Source organism: Lycorma delicatula, chromosome 1 (assembly GCF_047948215.1).
Source record: "Lycorma delicatula isolate Av1 chromosome 1, ASM4794821v1, whole genome shotgun sequence".
Classification (NCBI taxonomy): Eukaryota; Metazoa; Arthropoda; class Insecta; order Hemiptera; family Fulgoridae; genus Lycorma; species Lycorma delicatula.
The window spans coordinates 355612893-355638993 of record NC_134455.1 but is presented as its reverse complement, the minus strand read 5'-3'; the positions used below and the strand labels follow the sequence as shown (position 1 = coordinate 355638993).

General features: G+C 30.3%; 1 protein-coding gene across 2 annotated transcripts in view; it reads right to left on the bottom strand.

The window, feature by feature from the left end:
* Positions 1-26101, bottom strand: part of Actbeta (inhibin subunit beta) — a 445919-nt gene that overhangs the window by 309004 nt on the left and 110814 nt on the right. For both annotated transcript variants that reach the window (XM_075355003.1, XM_075355004.1), the window contains exon 2: positions 3456-3800. In XM_075355003.1, the coding sequence (XP_075211118.1) occupies positions 3456-3800 (345 nt within the window). The remainder of the gene's footprint in view (positions 1-3455; positions 3801-26101) is intronic.

Genomic DNA, 26101 nt, shown 5'->3' with positions numbered 1-26101 from the left:
TAAAAAATATTTCGAAATTATTTTTTTCATTTCCATTTTAATTTTATATTAATTTATTGTATAAGATTAATTTATTAAGCTCTAATTAAATAAGTAATAAAAAGGTATAAATTTAATAATAGGTTGAACTGATTTTGCTTACATTTAATTATAAAATTCTAATATTTATATCACAGGTAATTAATTAGCATTTTCAATTAGTTTTTTCAACTTTAATATTTATTGATTTTTCTCGCATTACTTTTTATTATATTGTCTTGTAACAGCATTGATAGATATGCAAGTGTTAATCGACATCTGTTCTTAGTTCATTAAAAGAACATCGTCTGCGGGATAATTCTACATTATCATGAATCATTAAAAAAATCAAACGAGAATGTACTTCTTACGTAAGCACGAAAGAGATTACTCGTAGCGTTTAGTCTTTTTCAATATCAAAACTTACAAATACTTTCACATAATCATATGCGCACAGTAACATATAATGTCTTTGCATGAACGCGCCTGATCGAGTGTTTTTATTGTAGTGGCATTGTAGGATCGGGTTGTTGACCTCGGCAGCCACGGCCGCCGCCGTTGTTGCTGAACGAGGAGTTGCAGTGTGAAGTGTTAACGAGCCTGGAGAATGTTGTATCGCTGTCGGCTGTCGCAGTGTCTTAAAGGGACTCTTTCGAAGCAGTAAAAATTTATTGACTATAAACAAACAGACTGACCGCATTTGCATCGCGTAGGCCAGCGCTGCAAGTGTGAATTTTGAATAATTAAATTTTTAATGAGTTGTGGCGGCAAGGTTGAAAGCGTTGATTTATCAGCGGCGCTCAGTTTTTAAACCACCAGGTGTCATAACTCAGACGCACCGATCGCTTGATGGAGCCTGAGTAGTTTATTGGGCGCCGTCTCAATGGGCTTGGCAACTACGAATACAGCGAGCTCTGCCGGTGTAACCCAGTTTCAGCCGTCCCCCCTTAGTCTACTCTCAAACCGACAATGTTTTACCCCACTGCCTACGCTCTATATACTGCACTACTCTAAAGCGATATATATAAAACAAGCGTAACATTGACTTTAGGGTTACCGAGTCGATTACTACAGCATTTTATAATAATTAGATTACAATTTTATGAAATTTACAACGAACGAGATTTGTGAAACATATTCTTGTCCGACAAAGTGTTTAAAATATAACTATCTTCAAAAACATTTAACCGATTACCCGTTCAGTAGTAAATTAGGTAACCTAGATAGTAATAACAATTCTAAAATTCATATCCATTTCTAATATCAAAATTAATTTTACTACTATTTATGAATTTGTTTTTTACGAACTTTCATTGCAGTTTTTCTTCCCTCGAAACATTTATGTGATTTATATCTGACAAGTAAAGTTTTTCTGTTTCATTATTTTAGTTATATAGATTTATAAATTATAGCAATCTGCATCCTAGGATAAAAATATTTATTAAAAGAAATTTTTATTTGCTTAATTTTTTTTTTTTTTTTTGATTTTACCAGTGTTAAATTGTATTATTGAACTTTTTATCATTCGTTGGATCATAAATACGACTCTATATATTTTTATTTTTCAATTAAGTTTTTAATCCAATATTTATTTTTTCATTTGATATAAGGAAGTTGAAATTCTATGAAGAAGCTTAAACAGATATAATAAAAGAACAAAAAATTTTACTAAATAGTAAATAATTTTTGTAAATTTATGTAGATAATGTATAAATTATTCAACAGCATATTGGTTTCAAATAATTTTTACATGTAAATACTCGTACAGCATATTTTGACAAAGATAATTTTTGTTTGTATAATATCCTGCTTTCATCTATTCAAAATATATTCTTTTACGTTGTTGGTTTAGTAAAAAGTATTACAGAAATTTAAAAACTAATATAGGAAGGTAACATCAGTTGACGTAGCCGTTTAATTTGTTGTTGTGTTGTGAATTATTAAATTAATTTTATTAATCATGGCCCGTTGGTATTGATATATAAATTATTAATATATTGTTTCACGTTACCAAGAATAATAGTTAATAGTATGTTCGAGCGCTTTCGAATTATTAATCCATCCTCAGGAATATTGATGTGTTATAGATTATAATTATTTACTTCACGTATCATTAATTATACTAAATTGAATTTTAAAATACCAAAAATTATAAACATAACAACCGATCGTCAAAGATAAAATAATATTAAGATCAGTATGAAGATCTTAATTGTTTTGTTTATTAGGTTGAAGCAGTGTAACCAACCTAAGAATCAAAATTGTTTAATATTTGTTTGAATAATACATCATTTTCAAATTTCGTTTGTTTATTTATCAAATTTTTATTATTTAAGTATATATAATATTTGTTTTATGAAGGTATTGGAATAATGAAGGATATTAATAAAATTATCTGAGTTGTAATTATGATTATTTTCTAAGACGTGTTTAGCGAAATTGGATCGTTCTTTATTTCCCTTATTTATACAATTAATGTGTTCATTAATTCAAATCGAAAAAAATTGGTCATCTCGATATATTCCAGATCGCTATTTGCGCATTTTGAACTATATACTCCCTGTTTACCTAAATTAAATTTATTGTTATTTTCAGTTAATTATTAGCTGATTATTATAATGAATATTGTAGAAAAATTTAAATTTCGTTATTGTATACGTTATGAATGTAAAATGCAATAAAATTGTTCATGCAGCGCGTTTTATCTCGTTTAATTGTTGGCGCAATTTTTCCGTCATTCCAACTTTGATTCCTTGTAACTCGATAACGAAGGCTTGAAAAAAACGATTTCACCATTGTTTTTCTTGAAATTTTAAATCGAAATCATGTGTCATATTTCCACCTTCCTTTAAAAAAATTTAAGTTTGATTTTATATGGCGAACCCAAAATGGTAGAAAAAAATTAACATCCCACCATAATGCAGATTTTTTTTTAATTATGTAGAACCCTATTTCTTTCTGCCTCTAAATACTCCACTGATAAGCAGTGTAAAGCTTTTTCCATACTTAAATATCACCCGGTGTATCAGCAATATATTAATAGTAGTGTTATTTTAAGATTATATTTTATCATAAATATTTGCTTAATCTTAAAAAATAAATTTAATAATAAAAAATTAAAACTGTAATAATATATAATATTTATAATAATATTATATATATTTTAATAATTATAAAAAAAAAACTTTTTTACTACGAAAACATTTGGAAGGGGTTCTCTGGGTTTTCATCACCTATTGATGATGCGTAGAGCTGTATCCTTTCTGGAAATTTATTTATCTAATACGAAGAGCTAACAAGAAAATATAACAATATTACGGGGAAAATAAGTTGCTATTATTTTATTGACCGATACAATATGATTAGCGTATCATTATCATAAAGATATTCATTATCTTGTGCTGAAAACATAGAAACAAAAATAACAGGTCGATTACCTGGTTCAGCGAAGGCTATGATTTCCGACGTTCGGCCGTAGAAGTCATCGGGCTCGGAATCAATGCTAGGGATACCGCTGCTAGGTGGTGGTAGCGTATCCTGTTGGTGTTCTTCGCTGGATGAAGAAGTCTCATGTGCTCGTAGAATCGTTTTAAGTACGACATCTCTAGACACCGCCGACGTAACGTTCGGTTTTGTTGCCAGTCCGAGCTTTGAAAGAATCTGTTGTTTGATGGCCTCCAGCCGCAGGAGGTCTTTGTCTTGGCCCGGAATAAAACCAGAACCTCGTGCGTGTCCATGGTGGTGGTGATGATGCGATAAACAGTTGGGACAAACTGTTCCGCCTGGGAAATACAGAAAGAGTAATAGTGTTAATTTTATTGAAAATAAAATTGCATGTATAAAATTAAAAATGCCTGCAGGGATAATAAAAAAACAGTTAATTTTATAGTAATATATTTATTTGAATGAGAATTAACTTATGAATATAATTAACGTATTCCAAAATGCTATGAAGAGAGAATTTTCTTTTGCTGTTCCTTTTTTTATAATTTTTTTCTCTTATTATCTCTTCCTTTGCCTAGCATATTCATATTAGCTCAAACTAGCATAGTCATAGATAACATTTTTTAAAAATAACTAATATATTTTACATATTAAATTTATTAATAAGCATGTATACACAGAGTGTATAAACAGATTGGAAGCAGCTCTATACTTCATATCTGAGAGTTATTTCGAAGCACAAAAAAATGGGTTTCTACGCAGTTAAAAAAAATTTGCATTATGGTGGATTTTTAATTTTTTCCGCCATATTGAATCAAACTTATTTTTTTTTAAATAGGAAGGTGAACATATGATACATGATTTCAATTAAAAATTTTACACGAAAAAAAATGGTGAAACCCGTTTTTTTTGTTAAAAAATGAAATGGGAAATTAATAATTTTGATTGTTTCAACGTAATACAAACTGCATTGTTGTTAATTAACTAAATTTTTAATACATTTTTACATAAGTATTTCCAACTGATTTGTTTCATTTATGGTAAGTAACTAATATCAGCAGAGATATTAACACTGGAAGTTAATTTTTATTTAGAAAATAATCTCAGTTGATACAGCTGTTTAATTTGTTGTTGTGTTATTAATTATTATTTATTAACATCAATATTATAGCACTGTTTAAAGTTCGTTATTATATGCATTATGAATGCAAAATGCAATAAAATTATTCATACAGCGCGTTTTGCCTCGTTTTATTGTTAACACGTTTTTCCGTCGTTGTAACTTTGAATGCTTATAACTCAATAACGAAGGCATTAATAGAAAAACGGGTTTCACCATTGTTTTTCCTGTAAAATTTAAAATCAGAATCATGTCTCATATGTTTGTTTACCTTCCTATTTAAAAAATTAAGTTTTATTCAATATGGCGGATCCAAGATGGCGGACAAAAATTAAAAACCACAAAATGCAGATTTTTTTAACTTTGTAGAACCCCCCATTCCTTTCTTCTTCATAATACCTCTCAGATGTACAGTATGATGAAGCTGCTTCCATATTTAAATATCAATCTGTATATTAATTTCTATGTAAAACTAAAAATAAATCATAAAGGGGGAGGTCATGGCAATTAATAATAATAATAATAACGATGATGATAATGATGATGTTTTCGTACCCTTTACAATAGACTATCTATTGTCATCAATAATGTGTTGTATGTACTTAAAGCTGTATAGTTAGTACTTGTGTAAAATTATACAGAACTAGGTGGTGTTTCCTGTTGACAAGTACCGCCAACTCCCGATTACCTGCGAGCGGCTTAACCGCGATACCTCTCGGAAAAAAGTAATTTTTTTTTTAATTTGTAAAGAAGCTAAAAATTTAAAGTTTTTTTTATAATTCTATGATCACGGAGTTCGTTAGAACTTCGTCGGTAAGAGGAGACGAAGTCAACAAACTACTTTTACAGTTCTAAACATGACCTAATCTAAAAGTGAAATGAAAATTGGAAAAAAATTAGCGTGAAAACATATTTAATTTTAATTAGATTAGTAATAAAGAATACTTTCAAAAAATACCTCGAATTTTGTTAGACAACGTTTTTTATTGCATTTGATGAACCGCGGAACTTTAATATGTCATTTCATTCATTTTTTTTAATATACCTTTACGAATCGCGCTGCTAGATAACGGTACTTTATAGTATTAGCTAGCGTACAAAAACTTGATAATGTACTTGAAATAATAAAATTTAAAAGGAAATATACTACAGCTTGTTTTAATAGTAAATGCTGTTATGTAAATGAAAGTACTGAAGATGAAACAATTTTTTTAATTCCCATCACTTCTTTAAAAACAAGATAAACGTATAAGATTACAAGAGATTATAGTAATTCTATTAAAAAAGGAATAAACAAAACAGAAATAAATTCGATTGGTAAAATCGAATTTAACGATAAAAATCGAGGTTACACTTATAAAGTAGTAAGTGAAATATTACATCACAGATTTTCCATTGGTAAAGGTCATTAAACTATTTTATTAAAAAAGGAAAAAACATGGTAAGAAGTAAATGCTATGACTATCAACAAAAAAAAAATTGGCCGTGAAATTCAATCTGTTTGTTCTAAAGGAATAAATTTTAATAATAAATCCATAAAATAACAATCAGTAATTCACAAACAAATAAAAGAATAATTTAACAAAAGGCAGTGATATCCAACAAAAAATTACAATGAAATTGTAAACCGTACGGTAAGTGTCTCGCAGTTATCATTTCTTATGCTCCAAAAACAAAAATTTCTGTAATAAAAATAAAACTTTTTAACAAAACGATATTGATATCAAAAAGGATAAGACACTACATTTTTATTATGAAAATCTGTGATTATTTTAGAATTTTCTTTAAAACAATACATGTTAAATATATGTAATAGACAATAGATATACAATAATAGATAAAAAACATTTCATTTATATGTAATACATATCAAATTTACAGAAATAATACAATTTTTATAATTATTCGTTGTTTAATAAATGAAATCGGACCGGTAAGAGTTTTGTAACAAATTTTTCGTTTTTTTTTGTTTATTATATGGAACGCTTAAACATTGTTTATTATCTATTATTGCAAATCTATTGTCTATTACATATACTTAACATGTATTTTGTTGTAAAAAAAAAATTCTAAATTAATAACAGATTTTGATAACACAAATGTAGGGACTTACCTTTTTTATATTAGTATCGTTTCAGAAATTTTTGATTTTTGAACGGAAGAAATGACATCTGCGAGACTCTTAACGTACGGTTTTCAATTTCATTGTAATTTTTTTGGTTGGTTTTACTCCTTCATTCATTTGCTACTTGAATGTGTGCTTGTTTTGAATACTATAATGCTGTTCTATAGTCCATTGTGCGATATTATGCTACGCAAACTACGAAGTTCAATTAAAAAAAGTATTTTCAGTCACTAAAATAACAATCAATGGCATCTTATTTTAAAAAGAAATTTCGGAAAGAGTATATCGCGCAATTTTTTTTCTTAATGTCTGTATTTTTTTCTCGTTAGCTGCTGTAGTTTTAATAGCATTAAAACGTATACAAACACAAATGCATGTACAATCTTCTTATTTACGTACAGTATTAGTGATAATTTGTTATATGTTAATTATACGTAATAGTATAGTGTACTGTATTTTATTTGAATATTTACTGTTATACCTTAATATAATAGCATGTAAATACTGTTCTACAATATAGTATTAAGACATTTTAACTCATATTACTTTCTTAAAATTATTTTTTTACATAAACTTTGTTGAAACTCAGTGCTTAACAATATGTCTTCTTAAGTTAATATACCTTTAAAAATAGTTATGTGTAAAAGCTTCAATTGCTTGTTAAAAAAAAGAAAAAAACTATTAGAGATTTTCATTTTAAACTATAAAGTTTTGTTTATATCTATTGCAGATAATTAAAAATTAAAAATTTTTAGAAAAATAACATCCTGCCTTTACTAGGATTTGAACCTTAGAACTTCGAAATCAGCTGATGACGAGTTTAACCACTATCAACCCGACAGGCCTCCCCGTCTGCCAGGCGGAGAGGCCCGTTAGATTCGCAAGGACACGCCCCTGGACTGAGTCATGTTTGGCTGCAGATCCGGTCCAGGAGTGTAGAAAAAAAACGATCTCTTACGAAAATGTATGAAAAAAAATATTAATTGATTCTTCCTCCAAAATAATTTTTTTAAACAAAAAACAAATATTTACTTCTTTAGGTAAAATATAAAAAATACTTTCAAAAAAGTTTAAATGAATAAATAATCCTTTATTGATATGCGCTTAGTAATATGTTATATAGATTACATCAGGAATGAGTAAGTATATACTAATTGAAGGATAAACAAAGGAACATTCCCGTTATTTGCCTGGACGAATCCAGGGAAACCTGATTAAACCTCGATCAGAGCAGTATCACTAATTCAAAGTTAATTATAAATATAAGTTAGCTAAAATCTATACAAAAAATATATAAACGTGTAAAATAACATTATTCAAAATACTTTAAGATACTAAATATATCATCACAATTCAGAACGAATTATGAAAATTATTTGAGAACATATTTATGGACACGTTAAAGATGCAGAAAATTCAGATTTTTTTTTAATACTATTTAAAAACTCATACTCAGTTATATTGTCTCAACAAAAGAAAATCGTTTATTTTTATTTTAATAATATTTTATTTAATAGAAAAATTTATTAGATGGTTCGTTTATCATAAAAAGTGTCGACGAAAGCATTGTAAGGTGAAGCTGTGTCTATTCTATGAATTATCTGAAACAGATAGTCTGTTTTGATTTTATGAATGTTCGATATTATTTTCAAGAAAAGTAACTAACTAGTAACTTTCTATTTTTCCTTTTTTTTTTAGCATATTCAAAAATATATAGTTATATGGCTAAATTAGTTATATGATTAATTACTTAAAATAATGTATGCATGATACAAATTCAAGTGTGCCAAACAATTCAAATGTGATAGCCCATTTTTATATTTTGAAAACTCGTTTTTACTTTTTAAGAAAACCCTAACCCTAACCCAAAGAAATAATTAATTATACTTCTCCCAATCCAACAAAGAATTTTGGAAATTAAAAAGCTGATATTGAATCCAAAAATGGAAAATATAAATATTTTCTACATATAGAATAATTATCTAACTGAATCAACATTTTAAAGAAGAATGTTTATCTTTTATACAGATATAAAGTTTTATTCCAATCGTGATGAAATTTTGCACACTAACAGTTTCATACAAGAGGAAAGTTTTTAACTGCATTATAAAAAACCCATCTCAGCCCCATTTCACTCGTTCAGTTTTTTGAAGGTTTACAAAAAATATAGCAAGAAAATAAATTCGTTACAAAGAAAGTCGATGATTATTGAAAAAATTATTTTCAAATATTAGGAAAATTAGAAGTAAAAAAGCAATATTGGGAATCTGGAAAAAGGGCGTTGGAAATTAATAATTTTCGAAATTTTGCGCTGAGTCTTTTGAGTTCGTACCCTGGTAACGCCAAGTAACCAAGCTAGTTTTATTATACCGGGTGGTCCATTTAAATTGAGACACATCTATATCTGAAAAAATACATGTTATTTTATGAAAAATTTTTCCTATAAAGTTTTTCCATTCAAGGGGGAAATACATTCATAACCTATGTTGTCCTTGATGAGATCAAATAAAGGTCATTTCAAGGTTAACTTAATTTTAAAAAATATAAACCTATATTTTTTATTGCAGAATCCAATTCTTTGGAAAAAAATTATAATTTCATTTCAGAATTTTTTTTCTAAAATTGATAGTTTCTTAGTTATTCAACTTCAAAAATGGGTTTGAACTATAAACTGGTGCTTTTAGTTTCATTAGATCTGGCCCAGCTCCAGGTCAAAAGAGGGATCGGCGATGGCTGATGACATCCTATCCGTATAGGGGTCGTGCCGACAGCTTGGAAATTAGAGTTCGAGATGTTGACTCAAAACACGAGCATATGAAGAAGAGATTGGGAGAAACTCTTCAAGGGGCCCAGGTTACAGACCGAAGTGGAAACTTCAGATTGTAGTCTATTTGCGTCAAGGACTTGGACTTTGACACAACTTAGGAGGAGTTAAACAGGCTGCTCGGAGGAAGGTTGATGATGCAGTCTTCATGCGAGTCTCCTCTTAAGACCAGCTTACGGCAACACATTGAAAGTTGGTACAACACATTGAATAATTTAAGGGTTGGTATAGTTTTTAAATCCCTAATAATTTCAAAACCTTCAGGATGAATTTAAAATTAGATAACGATTAGTTTTTCTTAGAAGTTGTTTCTACTTAGAACATTCTTTCCGTGAAGCAAATAATCACTGCAAGATCTAAAACATTTTCATACAGACTTATCAAATATTTATTTTTATCCCATCCATTTTTTTCTAAGATATATTCACAACTAAAAATCAAATATTAAGAGTGAAACCGCGTTATAATCTAAAAAGAATTTGTGCAAGCTTTGAAGTAAATTTTACAATTTTAAAAAATAGATTTTAGAGAAGTAAAAAAAATATTATCAAATGCAAGTTGAACCCTATAAAATTCCTTTTTTATTAAAAATAAGTGTTAGATTTTCATTATTATTTTTCTAATTCTATTAAAATCATTCTCAACAAAATCTCTTCGCATATTTACGTAAAATATTAGAAATAGTCAGTTAGAATAAAGACTCCATGTGCTTAATGTTCAGTGAAATAAGATATTATAAAAAGAGGTTAACGCAGTGGTACCATGCGAGTAATACTTTTTGAATAATTTAAAGCAATAACTTAAATTTTGTTTTATACGAGCAGCTGTACCTGCTTCACACTGATGTGGTCGCAGCCACCCCCTGTTGATAGGTATATTCATAAGAAAGCTATTGTATTGGGTAACATGATTCGACTTCCAGAAAATTTCGACATATCTTTGCGTTTCACATCCACCAGACCCCAAAACCACCATCAGCTCAAAAGTTTATTTATATATATTTCACTTTCTTGTAGACACGATAACTACTGTAATTTTGCACCAATCACTTTCAATTTTTTCCTTTAAAATAACTCGTCCCAAAATCTCGGTCGAGTTTCTTAACAGCCAAAATCGGACCATTGTGGTAGAAATGGGGGTCTTTTTGAAAAAAATAAAATATCGCTATAATTTTCCTATTAAGTAAAGTATCGAACTCATTTAAAGTTCCTCTTATTCTTTGGATAAGGACCTAAAACTTATACAGAGTCATTCACGGGAACCGGATGTTTTTGAAGTGGGTTGTACTCGGGCGTTCATGGTGGGAGGGGCACGTGGCTGGTGTCTGATGTTTCCTTTGTCCATAGCATTTACATTTTAGTCGTTGAGATGGAGCCGTGGACGCTAGACCAACGCCTGTACGCGTATGACAGTTTTGAGCGAAATGACGAATCTGTAACTGCTGTTCAGCGAGATTTCCGCCGTCAGATTAATATCCATTGTAATGCAAGTGTCCCTTCTCGTAAAACGTATTGCGATGAGTAAACAACCTTCGAACAAGTGGTTCAATATTGAAGAAAAAACCACCGGGTCCCCGACGAACTGCTAGCACTCCGGTGAAAATCGAACGAGTAAGGCAAGCAATTGTCAGAAGCCCATGCCGCTCTACTCAGAGGCATTCAGCAGCGCTTCAAATGAGCACAAGTACGGTAAGACGAATTCTGCATGCAGACCTGCATTTCCATCCTTACAAGATAGCCGTCGTGCAGCAGGTAAACGAGCAAGATTTCACGCAGCGATTACAATTTTGTCGACAAATGGTTACCATTTATGAAGAAAATGAAAATTTGTTATTGTTAATGAGTGACGAAGCCTATTTTCATCTGAATGGCTTCGTCAACAAACAGAATTGCCGGTAACGGGCAGAAAAAACCCACATCAGCTTCACGAGAGACCACTTCATAGCCCAAAGGTGACTGTCTGGTGTGCAATAGGAAAGATCGGTGTTATTGGACTATATTTTTTAACTGTAACAGCTGATCGTTACATTGCGTAGTTGAATACGTTTTTCATCCCTTAGTTACGAAACCGGGGAATCGCTTTTCAAAATGTGTTATTCCAGCAGGATGGATCAACAGCGCACACAGCAAGGGCAACGATGGCTGTTCTCCATAACTTGTTTCCGGGACGGATCGTTTCCAGATTCGGCGACTTTCCTTGGCCCCCTTGGTCCCCCGACTTGAGTAGTTGTGATTTTTTTCTGTGGGGGTATCTGAAATCGTATGTGTACGGCAATAAACCGCGTACATTGGAGGACTTAAAGATCGCAATTCGTCATCACGTCACCCAGATTGATGTAGACATGCTGCAAGGAATTGAGGGCAGTTACCGTGAAAGGCTACAACATTGCCGACAATGGACATCACTTGCCGGACATAATTTTTCGTTGTATGAGTAAGTAACAAATGCTTTGATTTAACAAGTGTTTCAGTACCAATAAAACTTTTTTAAAGTAAATATTCAATTTTTTATGATTATTTTAAAAACATCCGGTTCCCGTGAATGACTCTGTATAAGTAAAGCTTTTTTATATCACCAACCATTGGTCCAGGGGGTGGAAATATTGGGGTTTAGAAAAAAAAATCATACCTCCCTTAATAGACACAGTATCGAATTGGTTTAAAGTGGTTGTAAGTCCTCTAAACATTACCTGAAACCTTTATCTGAAACAATTTTTGATATGACCAACCCTTAGCGCAGGGGATGACAAAAATGTTACAGGAATTGTAAGATGAGGCTTGTCGTATGCTAAACATGTGAAACTTTTTTCACATGCAATCATTGTGGTATTGAGTAAATTAAAATTTTTTCTTAACTTTAAGTTGGAAATCTTTTTTATCCCCTACTTAGCAGCGGTGAAATCCATCTCCGCCTTCCGGCGTGCCGAAAGGCGCGCCGGAAGTAGCAGTTATTCATTTTATTTGTATGCATATATATATATATATATATATTTGTATGTAAATCACAATTTAAAAAAACTTTATTTTGAGTGACATTTTAAGTCAAATTTTAAGTCTTAATTAGTTTTTCTTGATACTAGAAATTTTATAAAATTAAAATTAAGCAAAGTAATGATAACTGTTTTCTAAAATTGTCCCGATTTCATTTCTTAAACAACTAATAATACATGTGAAATTTACAGAAATAATACAATTCTTATGATTATTCATTGTTTAATAAATGAAATCAGGCCGGTAAGAGTTTTGTAACATTTTTCTTTTCTTTCTTATTATATGGAACACTTAAACATTTTTTATTATCTTTTTTGTACATATATTGTCTATTACATATTATTTAACATGTATTTTTTTTAAAGAAAATTCTAAATTAATAACAGATTTTGATAATAGAAATGCTTGTGTCTTACGTTTTTTGTTATCAGTATTGTTTTATTAAAAACAGTTTTATTTATATTTCAGAAATTTTTGTTTTTTCAACGGAAGAAATGATATCTGCAAAACTCTTAGTGTACGTTTAAAATTTCACTGTAATTTTTTTTGGATTTGATTTTACTTTAAATAAACATAAACAATTTCATATTTCTCTACTGTGTTTACGTAATACGTAAAAGAACCAACTACTAAAAGATGTGGTTAAAAAGTACAAGGAACAATTTTCAAAGCTAATACATTATTTTTAAAAAATTATGCTTATTATATTGCCAGCCCGTAAAAAAATAGTAATTATTTTATTTGTAGAGCTGGACATCTCTTTAAGTTGGTGGTCTGACACGGAGATACTCATAACATATAAGGCTACGTAGAAGGAGGTGATAAAATAATGTTACTTAACTTATTTAAACTATGAAATCTGTGAGATGCTTATTGTTTTTGATCATGCTTTTGCTAATTTTTTTTAGCACGAGTTGTGTTACGGGCAAGGTTTTCTTATAACTAAAACTATTATGTAACTAATAAACAGACAGAGTATTTAAAAAAACTTTATAAGTAAAAATTTATTTGCTCATTACTTAAATGTATCTTAATCGATATTAATCATCTGTTTATGAATAAACAAGAGGCTGATAATAAATAAACATTGATAATGGATGATAGTGAATTTTATAGTATGTAAAAAAATTCCTTGCCTGACCGGGATTCAAACCGGACACTCCGGAGGAAAGACAAAAATACAAACAATGTACAGATGAACAGAATAATCAGTGTAATTTATTATTTTACGTACTGAAAACATAAATATTTCGTTCGTGGCTGTTATCGAAGTTTTTAATTATTTACAATTTTTTTTTTAATTTTAATTTTTTGATCCAATATGTAACTTGAAAATATATTAATAATAAAATATTTTATAGTAGTTTTATATTATAAAATTATATTCTGTTTGTGAAGTAGAATAATTTTTTTTCTTTACATTAATAAACATCAGTAATATAACTTGTATACTGATAAGTAAATGAATTACTGAATAAATGTTTTTCATGGCACGTGCGATGATTTTTAAGCAACAGAGAAAATTGAGTATTATTTTTACGGGAGACTGTAAAGAGTTACTACTTGCAACGTCTCCAGACTAGGAGTCTCTAGACAGTTAGGATCTAAGGCTGTCGACAGAATTTTACTGCTCTTAAAACCGAATGCAACTCGAGAACGACTAGCAATGCATAAAATGCATTAGAGTATTTCATTTTATTACATTTCAAAGAAATTATTCAGTAATACTATACATCCAGTGACTTTTAAGAAACTTTAATCAAGATTAAAAAATGTAATATTAATACTTTGGAGTATTTTCATTTAAAAAAACTATTCAAAATTGTTTACGTAAATTTTAGAAAATAACATTTATAAGATTAATCTTCGCTGATTTAGAAATAATTATAGTATGAGTTTTAAGGGATTTTTGGTTTAAGGTATTATATGTTTATAATCAAATTTTATAACTACAAATTTTCATACCAAAAAAAAGTTTTTTTTTATTTTAAAGAGAAAATTATAAAAACTAGTTTTTGTTAATGTCAAATGAAACAGTGAGAAAAAGAGAGCACGAGAAAGAATTTAAGAATATTTTATATTTTATTCTGTAAAAGTATTTTCTTAACACATTGTTACTGAAATCTTTTCTTGATATAGACAGTTAAAACTTTAAAGACTCTAGACCCTATTTTTTAATTTTTTTTTTATATTTTTTTATTGTAGCAGTTATTCTTCTTTTTTTTTAACCAACATAAAAATAAATTAAAAATTTATAATAACATTAAACTTATGTAACAACACACCAAACCAAATTGTATATTTTTTTTATTTTTAAAAAAAGACTTCATATCACATATTTTTAGTCGTCTTTGAGATCATCCTCGGTAAAAATAATACTGGTGTTTTCATGAAAGCATCACCTGTCGTTATTGCTGGCGATTTTTTTATTAATTAGGCAACCCACACTACGAATGTGATTAAAATATATGTGTGATTTCAGTTTGGTTCGTTCATTTAAAATATTATTGTTATATATATATTTAAAAAATTGTGGTTTTCTTGTAGATATCATACAAAAAGTTTAAAAGCGTTAAGATGTAGTCCACAATTACATCATAGATGGAAACTTAAAAATACTATCAACAATCTTAGTATTCTAATACACAAAAAACGGCTTTACACAGAGAAACACTAAACAAAAAACAATGATGTATTAAGGCATCTACATATGTTTAGCCCAAATCCTTAAATACTTGTCTCCCTAATTAAAAAAAAAGAAAAACAAAACCTGTTTTACGGATTAATTTTATTTAAGAAAATATTCTGTCTCGTAATACACAGTCTATACAAAAGGTTCCAGGACTAAGCTTATAAATACAAAAACATTATTCCTATTTAAGCTATTTGATTGTCTTTCTTCAAGACAATTCGAACGATGGTAAAAGTGGTCAAATTTCTAGAGAAGTCTTCTTTTGGAATCGTCTTTAGGATGCTTGTAACATTTTCGTCTATAGCATTCTATCGACTCGTATTGTATCTCCCTTCATGGACATTTTGACTTTAGAAAATAGAAAATAGTCCGAAGAGGCTAAATTTGGTGAGTATCGGGAGGGGGGTTCATCATTGTCACCTATTGTTTGGCAATGATGGGTGTGTGAGCTAGTGCATTGTGCAGCAAGAAGCAATCCTTAGTTTTATTTAAATGCGACAAATTCGGTCCAATAAAAGTTTCAGGATATCTTGATAAACGTCTTTAGTATTTCCCTTACGCTTTCGACATTTTCATCGCTATAACTGGTTACCGACTTTCTCATCATTTTCTAATGTCATCCACCATCGCGATAACTAAAAAAACAAATCGATCGATATTCAACCTCATCGCCATATGCTTGTTTTATCATTTAAAACGTTTTTCTTTCACTTCTTTTGAAGAATTTTATATTTTCACTTCTTGCTAATTTTATATTCGCAAGATGTTCCATTTTTTAAATTCGGCAATAGGTATAAAACACCTTTACAAAAACAGATATACAATATGAATCGCTAACCCAAAATTAAATAAAACTTAAGCTTTATTAAGTTTTGGATATGTTTTTTAAATACTTTTCTCGGCGAGTTAAAACCTCGTTTACAATATTTCGCAACTAGTTCCCTTTTTATAGCCCTCATGGAATATTTTGTATAGATTGTGAAAGCTTTATATTTCTTAAACAAATGGATTAATCTTACGATAATCTATTAAAAATAAATGGGTTTATTTGCGTTAATTTATTAAACATTTGCTTCATTCTTGTCTATGAAGATCGAGGAACATCGCTTGCGCCCCCTCTGGCAAGTATGACAACTTGACAGAGAGGCGGTGACGCAACATATATAAAATTGAAAATAGAGTTTTTAAACATCTTCCGTACCTTCAAATTCATGTTATTAAATAAATAAGATTGATCTGCTTATGAATGATTATGTTTCTTGAATAAAAATGAAATCTTATGAGCAAAACAGTTTTTTGATTAGCATTCTTGTTTTTTTATCGGAGCGCATTAAAGTCTTGAACTACAATAAAAAAAAGGACTTTCCCGTCACGCGGCTTATTTTCTGATACACTGCTTACCCACACATATACAGACACCTAATTAAAAAAATTATAATTTTATTTAAATATAATATTTTTAAATATACTTTTTTATATTTAAAAATATAATTATTTTAAATAATTATATAAAAAAGTAACCTATCTCCGTTACTTTTTAATCTTTACATGGAACTAGCAGTTAATGATGTTAAAGAACAATTTAGATTCGGAGTAACAGTACAAGGTGAAAAGATATAGATGCTACGATTTGCTGATGATATAGTAATTCTAGCCGGGAGTAAAAAGGATTTAGAAGAAACAATGAACGGCATAGATGAAGTCCTACGCAAGAACTATCGCATGAAAATAAACAAGAACAAAACAAAAGTAATGAAATGTAGTAGAAATAACAAAGATGGACCACTGAATGTGAAAATAGGAAGAGAAAAGATTATGGAGGTAGAAGAATTTTGTTATTTGGGAAGTAGAATTACTAAAAATAGACGAAGCAGGAGCCATATAAAATGCCGAATAGCACAAGGGAAACGAGCCTTCAGTAAGAAATTTTATTTTGTTTACATCAAAAATTAATTTAAATGTCGGGAAAAAGTTTTTGAAAGTGTATGTTTGGAGTGACGCTTTATATGGAAGTGAAGCTTGGACTATCGGAGTATCTGAGAAGAAAAGATTAGAAGCTTTTGAAATGTGGTGCTATAGGAGAATGTTAAAAATCAAATGGGTGGATAAAGTGACAAATGAAGAGGTATTGCGGCAAATAGATGAAGAAAGAAACATTTGGAAAAATATAGTTAAAAGAAGAGACAGACTTATAGGCCACATACTAAGTCATCCTGGAATAGTCGCTTTAATATTGGAAGGACAGGTAGAAGGAAAAAATTGTGTAGGCAGGCCACGTTTGGAATATATAAAACAAATTGTTAGGGATGTAGGATGTAGAGGGTATACTGAAATGAAACGACTAGCACTAGATAGGGAATCTTGGAGAGCTGCATCTAACCAGTCAAATGACTGAAGACAAAAAAAAAAAATAATATTTTTCTACAACAGCTACTATACTAGTACTATACTAGTATAGTATAGTACTATACTATACTTATACCAGTACTATACCAGTACTTATAGTATAAGTACTATACTATAGTAGTGGTATACAAGGAGTGTAGTTCACTACACTCCTTGTAGTGAAAGAGGGTACCATTGACACAGAATACCCACTTAGCCACTAATTTAGAACATTTTGTGAGGTGAGTGTGAGATTTTTAAAAGGATTTTTTTCTAAATATTATTTTTTAATTGTTAACAAATATACCTAAAAAAAATGTGACCTTAATTGGGCAAAATCTTGAGTACTGAACCATGCTGTACAGTCTAATCCCCTTGACCTTTTATGTTGAAAATTTAATGTCATCAATGCCCCACATACAGAAGTAATCTGACCAAGTTTGGTCAAAACGGGTCGAGTAGTTCTAGAGATATAAGGTAATTTAGAGAACAACAATGAACATACATACTCGTACGTACATACGAACATCGGGAAAATTTACATCCGGTTTTTTGGATTCCTTAAGTGTCAAAACGTAAAGTTCAGGTGAAAACTGCATATGCCCAAATTGGACCGATTACAATAATTTTCTTTCTACACCTATACCTATACTATAGCACTACACGATGAAATTAATATTCAGTTTTCAGAAGTGGTCCGACCGAGATCAGTTGAATTAAAGTATGGGCAAAGTCCCATGTGTTTTCGATTGAAAATAAATCGAGTAACGTTGTGGGTTAATTAGTCGATTCCAATTTTTCTATAGAGATCCTATTTTAATACGAGATGTATTGTTTTTATCCTACAACGAATTCTACAGGATGGAATTCAGTAAAATACAAAACACTATGAAGTATAGTATTTAAAAATAAATTGCTTCGTTCATCACATAAATCTCCTTCAGATCTATTATATAAGTAATTTGCAAATAAACATTAGCTCAACATAAATACGTTTAAGCATAGAATTGTTTATAGAAATATAGAAATTTTCTATTTTGAAATATAAAAGTAACTTCATGTAGTAGGAAAATTATCGAATGTAAACTTAAACTTTACAGAATATATTTTGATTTCATTTTTTGCATAAAGTTGGAGATGGAATTGCGAGAGACATGAATGAACACAGAGTTCCCGTAGATAAAGTCATACCTGCTCCTAAATAATCTTTTTTTTAAAAAACTACCAATAATTTTGAAAATAAATTCGGAAACAATCTATATTATAATAAAAAGGAAAGGGTTTTTGTTTGTTCGGAGTAAAAGAAACACTACTAGATCTATCGCTATTAAATCTTTATCCATGTTTCTTGTCATAACTGAGAAGGTTTTTGAAATATTTCATTACGAAAAAAATATATATAATGTATTAGTGGAGATTTGCCGGTTGAAGCACAAACTTTAATGAATTGTGAACTGTGAGTGTCTATTACTGTATGAGCTGAGTTTGAATTGATTGATTATGAACATGTAAAAAATACAAGTGCTATAATCACTACATGTAGTTTAATACTTATTAAACTAGAAATTAGTTTAATAATTCCTAGTTTAATTTCTAGTTTAATAAGTTTTTTTTTCTAGTAATAAGTTTTTGTGAGTTTCATTTGGAGTTTCAACTGTAAAAATTGATTTTTGAGTGCTTTTACACCCAGTTATTTTTTTTAAATTCTCAGTAAATAATGAAGAAACCAGTCAGATTTTTGGTGAGTATATTCTTCATGTCAGTAAACCCAATTTCAAGATATTTTTAAATTGGACCTTGAAAGGGGATGAAGAAAGGTAAAAAGGTTTTTGAATAGCGATTGCAAATTTTCCCGATCCCGATTATACTAAATGAGATATTCAGTAGATTTGGGCTTGCAAACACTCTTCAGATAAATAAATATTTAAAAACCATTTTCAGGTTTTATGAATTTCGATTTTTTAAAGGGATGCAAAAATATACGGCGCTGCGACTCAACCAACACAACCACTGCCACCGTTACTGTATGTTTAACTGGCTTCACCTGCCTTCGGTTACTTAAATAAAAACATAAAATGATTGACCGCTACGGGAAACACAAGTAACCATATAGCTGCGAGGGGACGCTAGTAAATTTATAAACCTGCAAAAACGATATACTAAATAATGAGTCACTTTTCAACCATACTCCTAAAAACATGTTTGTCTAATATAATAAAAGAATAAAAAACACCACTAGCTCTATTATTAGTTGATAACAGTGTGTAAACAGTAGCACCAGAGTAATCATTGATGGTTTGAAAGATGACTTAAAATTTCTAGACGTAAATTTGTTTTTAATAACATTTTATTACACAATTTCAATTATATTTCATTCATTTGTAAAGGTTAAATTTCAAATAAAAATCATCACAGTCCATCATGGACAAGAACGTATCAAAAACAGACAACTATTTAAAAAATAATGTTACATCTACGTAAAGATAACATTCTTTTATTTATTATAACGACACGGCAACTTTACAATCTGTTCAGCAAAATAATTTAACAATAAGTAAATGACACCTGTTTAAACTAACATTAAGTAGTCACAGACCCAGCGGCTGGTGACTTAACGATTACAACGAAACGAAACAGAGGAGCACTCCTACAGTGAAACCACAAAGTCACCTAATTGAAACGACAAGGTAAACCAAGAATATTGTTCCTCAGCAATCTAGAAGAATCACTGACCGTGCTATTCAATAGATTGACCGCAAAATAATTCGGGTGCCGATCCAAACAATTTTGATACCATAGGCTGACCAGAGAAATTTAATTCATTTATTTTACCAATTAATTTAATTGACCAAATAAAATATAGTATAAAATAATAACTTAAGCTTACTCTGTCTATATTGATGGGCAAATTTAAATATTCTATTAAGTACTAAAGATAAATATTTTAACGTTTTGTTGAGTTTTACCCTTAAATCGTTGTTCATGACTTTAAAGTAAGTTAGAGACTTATCATTAATAAAAAGAAAAAGAATGTAAAACAAAATAAACTTTTTTTTTTAACTTTTAAATCGAGGTACTCAATACATAGACTAATAAATTTATCATGTTATAAGAATTTAAGGTTATGTAGTGTAAGTATAAATGTTTTAGTAGAATATAAAATTCTTTTAATAAGCTTAGTATAAAAACAAAATGACTTCCTTAAACATTTATAGGGTATACATTTTATTTCCGTCACCTTAATAAGGTATTTTGTAGATAACAGTGAATAATATAATACGTTTTGCAATCATATTTGCTCATGGCAAGGCACGTTTCTGTTTTCTTGTCTCTCGGGAAAGAGAAACTTCATCGTTTACCTACCTTAAGCTTTCTATCAAATTTCATTAAGCTACAGTCTTGCATGCTCGTGCATTAGTAGCAATGCATTTCCGTAATGCATTCCCCGAAGACCGAATGCAGCATTTATCTCCCTTCTAATATATATATATATATATATATATATATATATATATATATATATATATATATATATATTAATGTAATATATTATACGTAATACACATATTATTTTTTTTAATAAATACTGTTTAATTTCGACTTTCATCAATCTAAAAATATATTTATCGATTGCATAGTAAAATAGTTTACATAGAATAATATTTGCAACTAATGAGAAGAATGCTAAAGAAAAATTAGATCCGGTATATTTATTAAAGGTTTGAATGGCAGAAAGGCTACTGGAGTAAACGAAGAATTACTGCGCGGTGCAGGCGAGGAAGCGATAGATAGATTATACAAAACTGATGTGTAATATTTACGAAAACGGGAAAGTTCCGTCAGACTTCAAAAAGAGCGTTATTGTCATGATACGAATGAAAGCAGTAGCAGATAAATGTGAAAATACCGAAAAATTAGTTAACTACTCGTGCATAAAAAATCTTAACTAGAATTCTGTAGAAAAGAATTGAGAGGAGAATGGAAGAAGTGTTAGGAGAAGACCAATTTGGTTTCAGGAAAAGTATAAGGACAATGGAAGCAATTTTAGCGTTCAGAATAAGAGTAGAAGGAAGATTCAAGAAACATAGAAAAGGAATTTGATAACGTAGACTGGAATAAAATGTTCAGCATTTTAAAAAATTTAGGGTTCAAATACAGAGATAGAAGAACGATTGTTAACATTTACAGGAACCAAACAGCAACAGTAATATTTGAAGAACATAAGAAAGAAGCCGTAATAAAAAAGGGAGTCCGAAAAAGATGTTCTCTATCCCAGTTACTTTTTAATCTTTACATATAACTTGCAGTTAATGATGTTAAGAAAAATTTAGATTCGGAATAAAGATACTCCGAATTATCTTTTCACTCAAGATGAAAAGATAAATATGCTACGATTTGCTGATGATATAGTAATTCTAGCTGAGAGTAAAAAGAATTTAGAAGGAACAATAAACGGCATTAATGAAGTCCTACGCAAGAACTACCGCATGAAAATAAACAAGAACAAAACGAAAGTAATGAAATGTAGTAAAAAATAACGAAATGGAGCACTGAATGTAAAGATAGGAAGAGAGAAGATTATGGAGGTAGAAAAATGTTGTTATTTGGGAATAGAATTTCTAAAGATGGACGAAGTAGGAGCGATATAAAATGCCGAATAGCACAAGCAAAACGAGCTTTCAGTTAGAAATATAATTTTATTAAATCAATAATTAATTTACACGGTAGGAAAACATTTTTGAAAGTATATGTTTGGAGTGTAGCTTTATATGAAAGTAAAACTTGGACGATCAGAGTATCTGAAAAGAAAAGATTAGAAGCTTTTTAAATGTGATGCTATAGGAAAATAGATGGGTGGATAAAGTGACAAAGGAAGAGGTATTGCGGAAAATTGATGAAGAACGAAGCATTTTGAAAAGTTAAGATATAAGAAGAGACAGAATTACAGGCCACATATTAAGGCTTCCTGGAATAGTCGCTTTGATACTGGTGGGACAGTTAGATGGGAAAAATTGTGCAGACAGGTAACATTTGGAATAAGTGAGACAAGTTATTAAGGATGAAGGGGTTATATCGAAATAAAACGACTGGCACTAGACAGGGAATCTTGGAGAGCTGCAACTAATCAGACAAATGACTGAAGAAAAAAAACAAAATAAAAAATTTATTAGGTTTTTATTTTTATCAAAAAACGATTACTAGATAGAATAATTGCTTTATACGTTTTGTATGCCACAAGTTGAAATATTCCCGATTATTCCGACTACCACATCCATATATTATATTTATTACCGGGATTCCTATCTCACAGTCAAAATTCCATAAAAAAAATATTCAACAAAGTTTCTTTCTAATTTTATTATTTTTAATTCTTGTTTGCAAATATTTTATTATCTGTAGTGAGTACGTCGCAATAAAAAAACTATTTCTTCATTTTTGGAAGAAAGAATTCTAATTCAAAATTTCAAAACGGTTACTTACAGTTTTATTAGATTTATTTCTATTACTTTTTATCTCTTGGAATTTTTTATTAAAACGAATCCGTAATTATTAAACCATAAACAAGTTAATATTATCGATAGGAGAGCAATCATTTCCCCGACCGAAACAAAAAGAGTTTTCCTAGAAAAGAATATCAAATTTTATTTTCATCGGTAGAAGTTTTTCCTGAAATATTTCGATATATAAAAAAACTATCTAAATATTATTTTGTAATTTGTTTGATTAATTAAAAATAAGTTCATTTTTTCGTAAAATTAGTTTTATCATTCATACGTAATTCCTTCTACACAAAAATTTTAACAGGTTTAGAGAGAAATGTATATACGTAACAGGAAGTCCCCTCTCGCCAGCAACAGTACGAATGACTGGGATTCTTACCGGTCCTGCAACCAGGAGAGTCTACCAGAGGGTGTCCTTAGGAGGAAATGTGCAGATGAAATCATGAAGCAACACTTGGCCGCCGGTACATCTCAACTTATAAGGTCGCTCAATGAATGGGCTTGGAGCGAGAACCAAAAGGTGAATGTTTGCCAAACAGCTATTCAAGGTGTTCAAACCACACGATTCGGAAGATGCTGATGAAGAGATCTTTGAGATCCTGGATAGTCCGCTTCCTTAATCCTTCCTGTTGTTACCCGTTACGGCTGAGGAAGTATTGCGAGAGATTGTTAGATTGAAGTGCTCAAGGAAAGCCTTGGGGCTTTCCTTGAGCACCATATCAAATTCTGGAATTTTAGATGGTGACTGGTAAGACGTTGTGTATGTTATAGTCTTCAGCATTGCTTTCCATAACTCACCTGTTAAGTGCGATATTTTGGAACTAATGGGTCCCCTCAGAATGGAAGGAATCTAAGGTTAATATGCTTTTGAAGCCGGATAAATCCGCAAATGACGTGCCTTCGTTTAGGCTTAAGAGCTTGCTTCCTATCCGTTTAAAGGTTTTTGTAAAGCTTTTCCTTCAAAATTATAGAGAATTACCCCTCCCTGATCACTAGTGTTGGCTTGGGACAGCCACTCTTCCATCAAGCAAGAATTGGAAAGGAATACTGTTCCGCAGCCTTCGAAGACGTTTAACAGACATTCGACAAAGTTTGGCTTCCCGGTTTCCTTTTCAAACTGCCTACCTAAACTGGTCTATTTGTGTTACATAGTTACCTAGATGTGGATTTCTCAAGCAAAATATAAGCAGAAATTGCCCGTCTGCACAGGCAATCTATCAGGAATTCCGCACAGTTCTGTTATAGGACCGTTTTTATATTTTATATACGCTGCAGACCTTCCCAGTACAGAAGATGTCACAGTTGCGTCCTTCTCAGGTGATGCAGTTTTGGCGATGGATGGTAAACCCGTCCTTTCCTCGGACAAATTGTAAGCTGCAGTCGATCTTATCAAGAAATTGCAGCGTAAACGAAGAGTGAAAGTTAATCCTCGGCAAATCGAGTTACGTGATATTTACGAAACTAAAGCGTAATTTCCCTCATTCAACTAAAAATACTCTCATCTCTGATACGGACACGGTACGGTACCTAGCGTTACATTTAGATCGTCGATTAACCTGGAAGGATCACGTCAGAAAGAAGAGGAGATAACTGAGCTCCAAACTTGTACGAATGAACTGGCTTCTTGCTCAGGATGAACAAATTGCTCAGGATGGTATCAGTGATTCATGGTTCAATAAGAAAGATGAGATTCACGGGTATCTTGAGGTGTCACGTGTTCGTGAGAAAATACAGAGGACTAGTAGGGACTACATATCTAAGCTGAACAAGTATATGAATCATCTGGAGCTAAATCTACTTGAAAATGGTGAAAAAGTAAGACGACTGAGGAGGCTACATGTACTGGACCTCGCTGATCTTTGAGGCAATGAATGATCATTGAATTGCATGACCTGTGGAATGATACAGTGGTTATTATGTCAAAGACAGTTTAAGCGTAATAAATCTAAACTGGTATTGACGTATGTTTAAGCTGGTGGCTGACTGGGTCAAAGATCTGATTCTCTGCTGAGAATTTGGTGTCTTTATTGTTTTGTTGCTATTGTTTTATCTGCCTTTATCACACATATTTACAACTTTCCTTGGATTACTTTAATGTTTTCTGACTTTATTATTTGTTATCTGTTATCTTTATTTTTTTTATTGTTTCGTTGTCACGCATATAAAAAAATATTGTATTCGTGGTGGGGTATCATTGGGTGATTTCCTGACACGGTACTCTTAGCCAAAAATTTTTCTTATGATCGCAATCCTTTTGGCAACCGATTTTAAAAATAAATTTCTCAGGAAAAAATTGAAATAAATTATTTGTTAGCAAAGTTATTATTGCGAAGCAGTGACGTATGTGAAATATTATCTTTTTTAAACGGTTTTCTTAATATTACATCTTTATATACCATACCAGTTAACGATAGCAATAAAGATGTACGTTGTACGTACTCATAAGGCTGTATTATAACGAATACATTAAAAAAAATAAAAAATAACATATTACATAATAATAATAATAATTTTACCCTTAAGGGAGAGAGTTGTTACTTTTTAAAAGATTTATTTGCCATTCCTAAGTGGAATCTTCCAAAAAATTTGAACTTTCTAGAAACGACGTGTTAGAAATATAATCACACACACGAGCAATATATAATAGTCTTTATACAATAGAAAAAATTTTTCAAACTAACCAAAATTTTCAAACTAAGATTGTATGTCAAAAAAAGAAAAAGAAAGAAGTCGTGTGTGTTTGCGCGCGCGTGTGAAAATTAAAGAGACTAGGAAAGTTTTCTTTACAATTTTCAATTTATACGTTTACTAACACCCGGAGTACAATTTTTAATAAAAAAGATAGAATTGAGAGTTAAAAATAATTATTACTTCCAAGCGATTAAAAATTATTCACTGACGTATTGTTATTATTATTAATTTCCAGAAACAGATCGCAGAAACATACTATACTGTCCAGGTTCTGCGATAAAGTAGGGAGTAATAGACTCCTGCCAACTTTG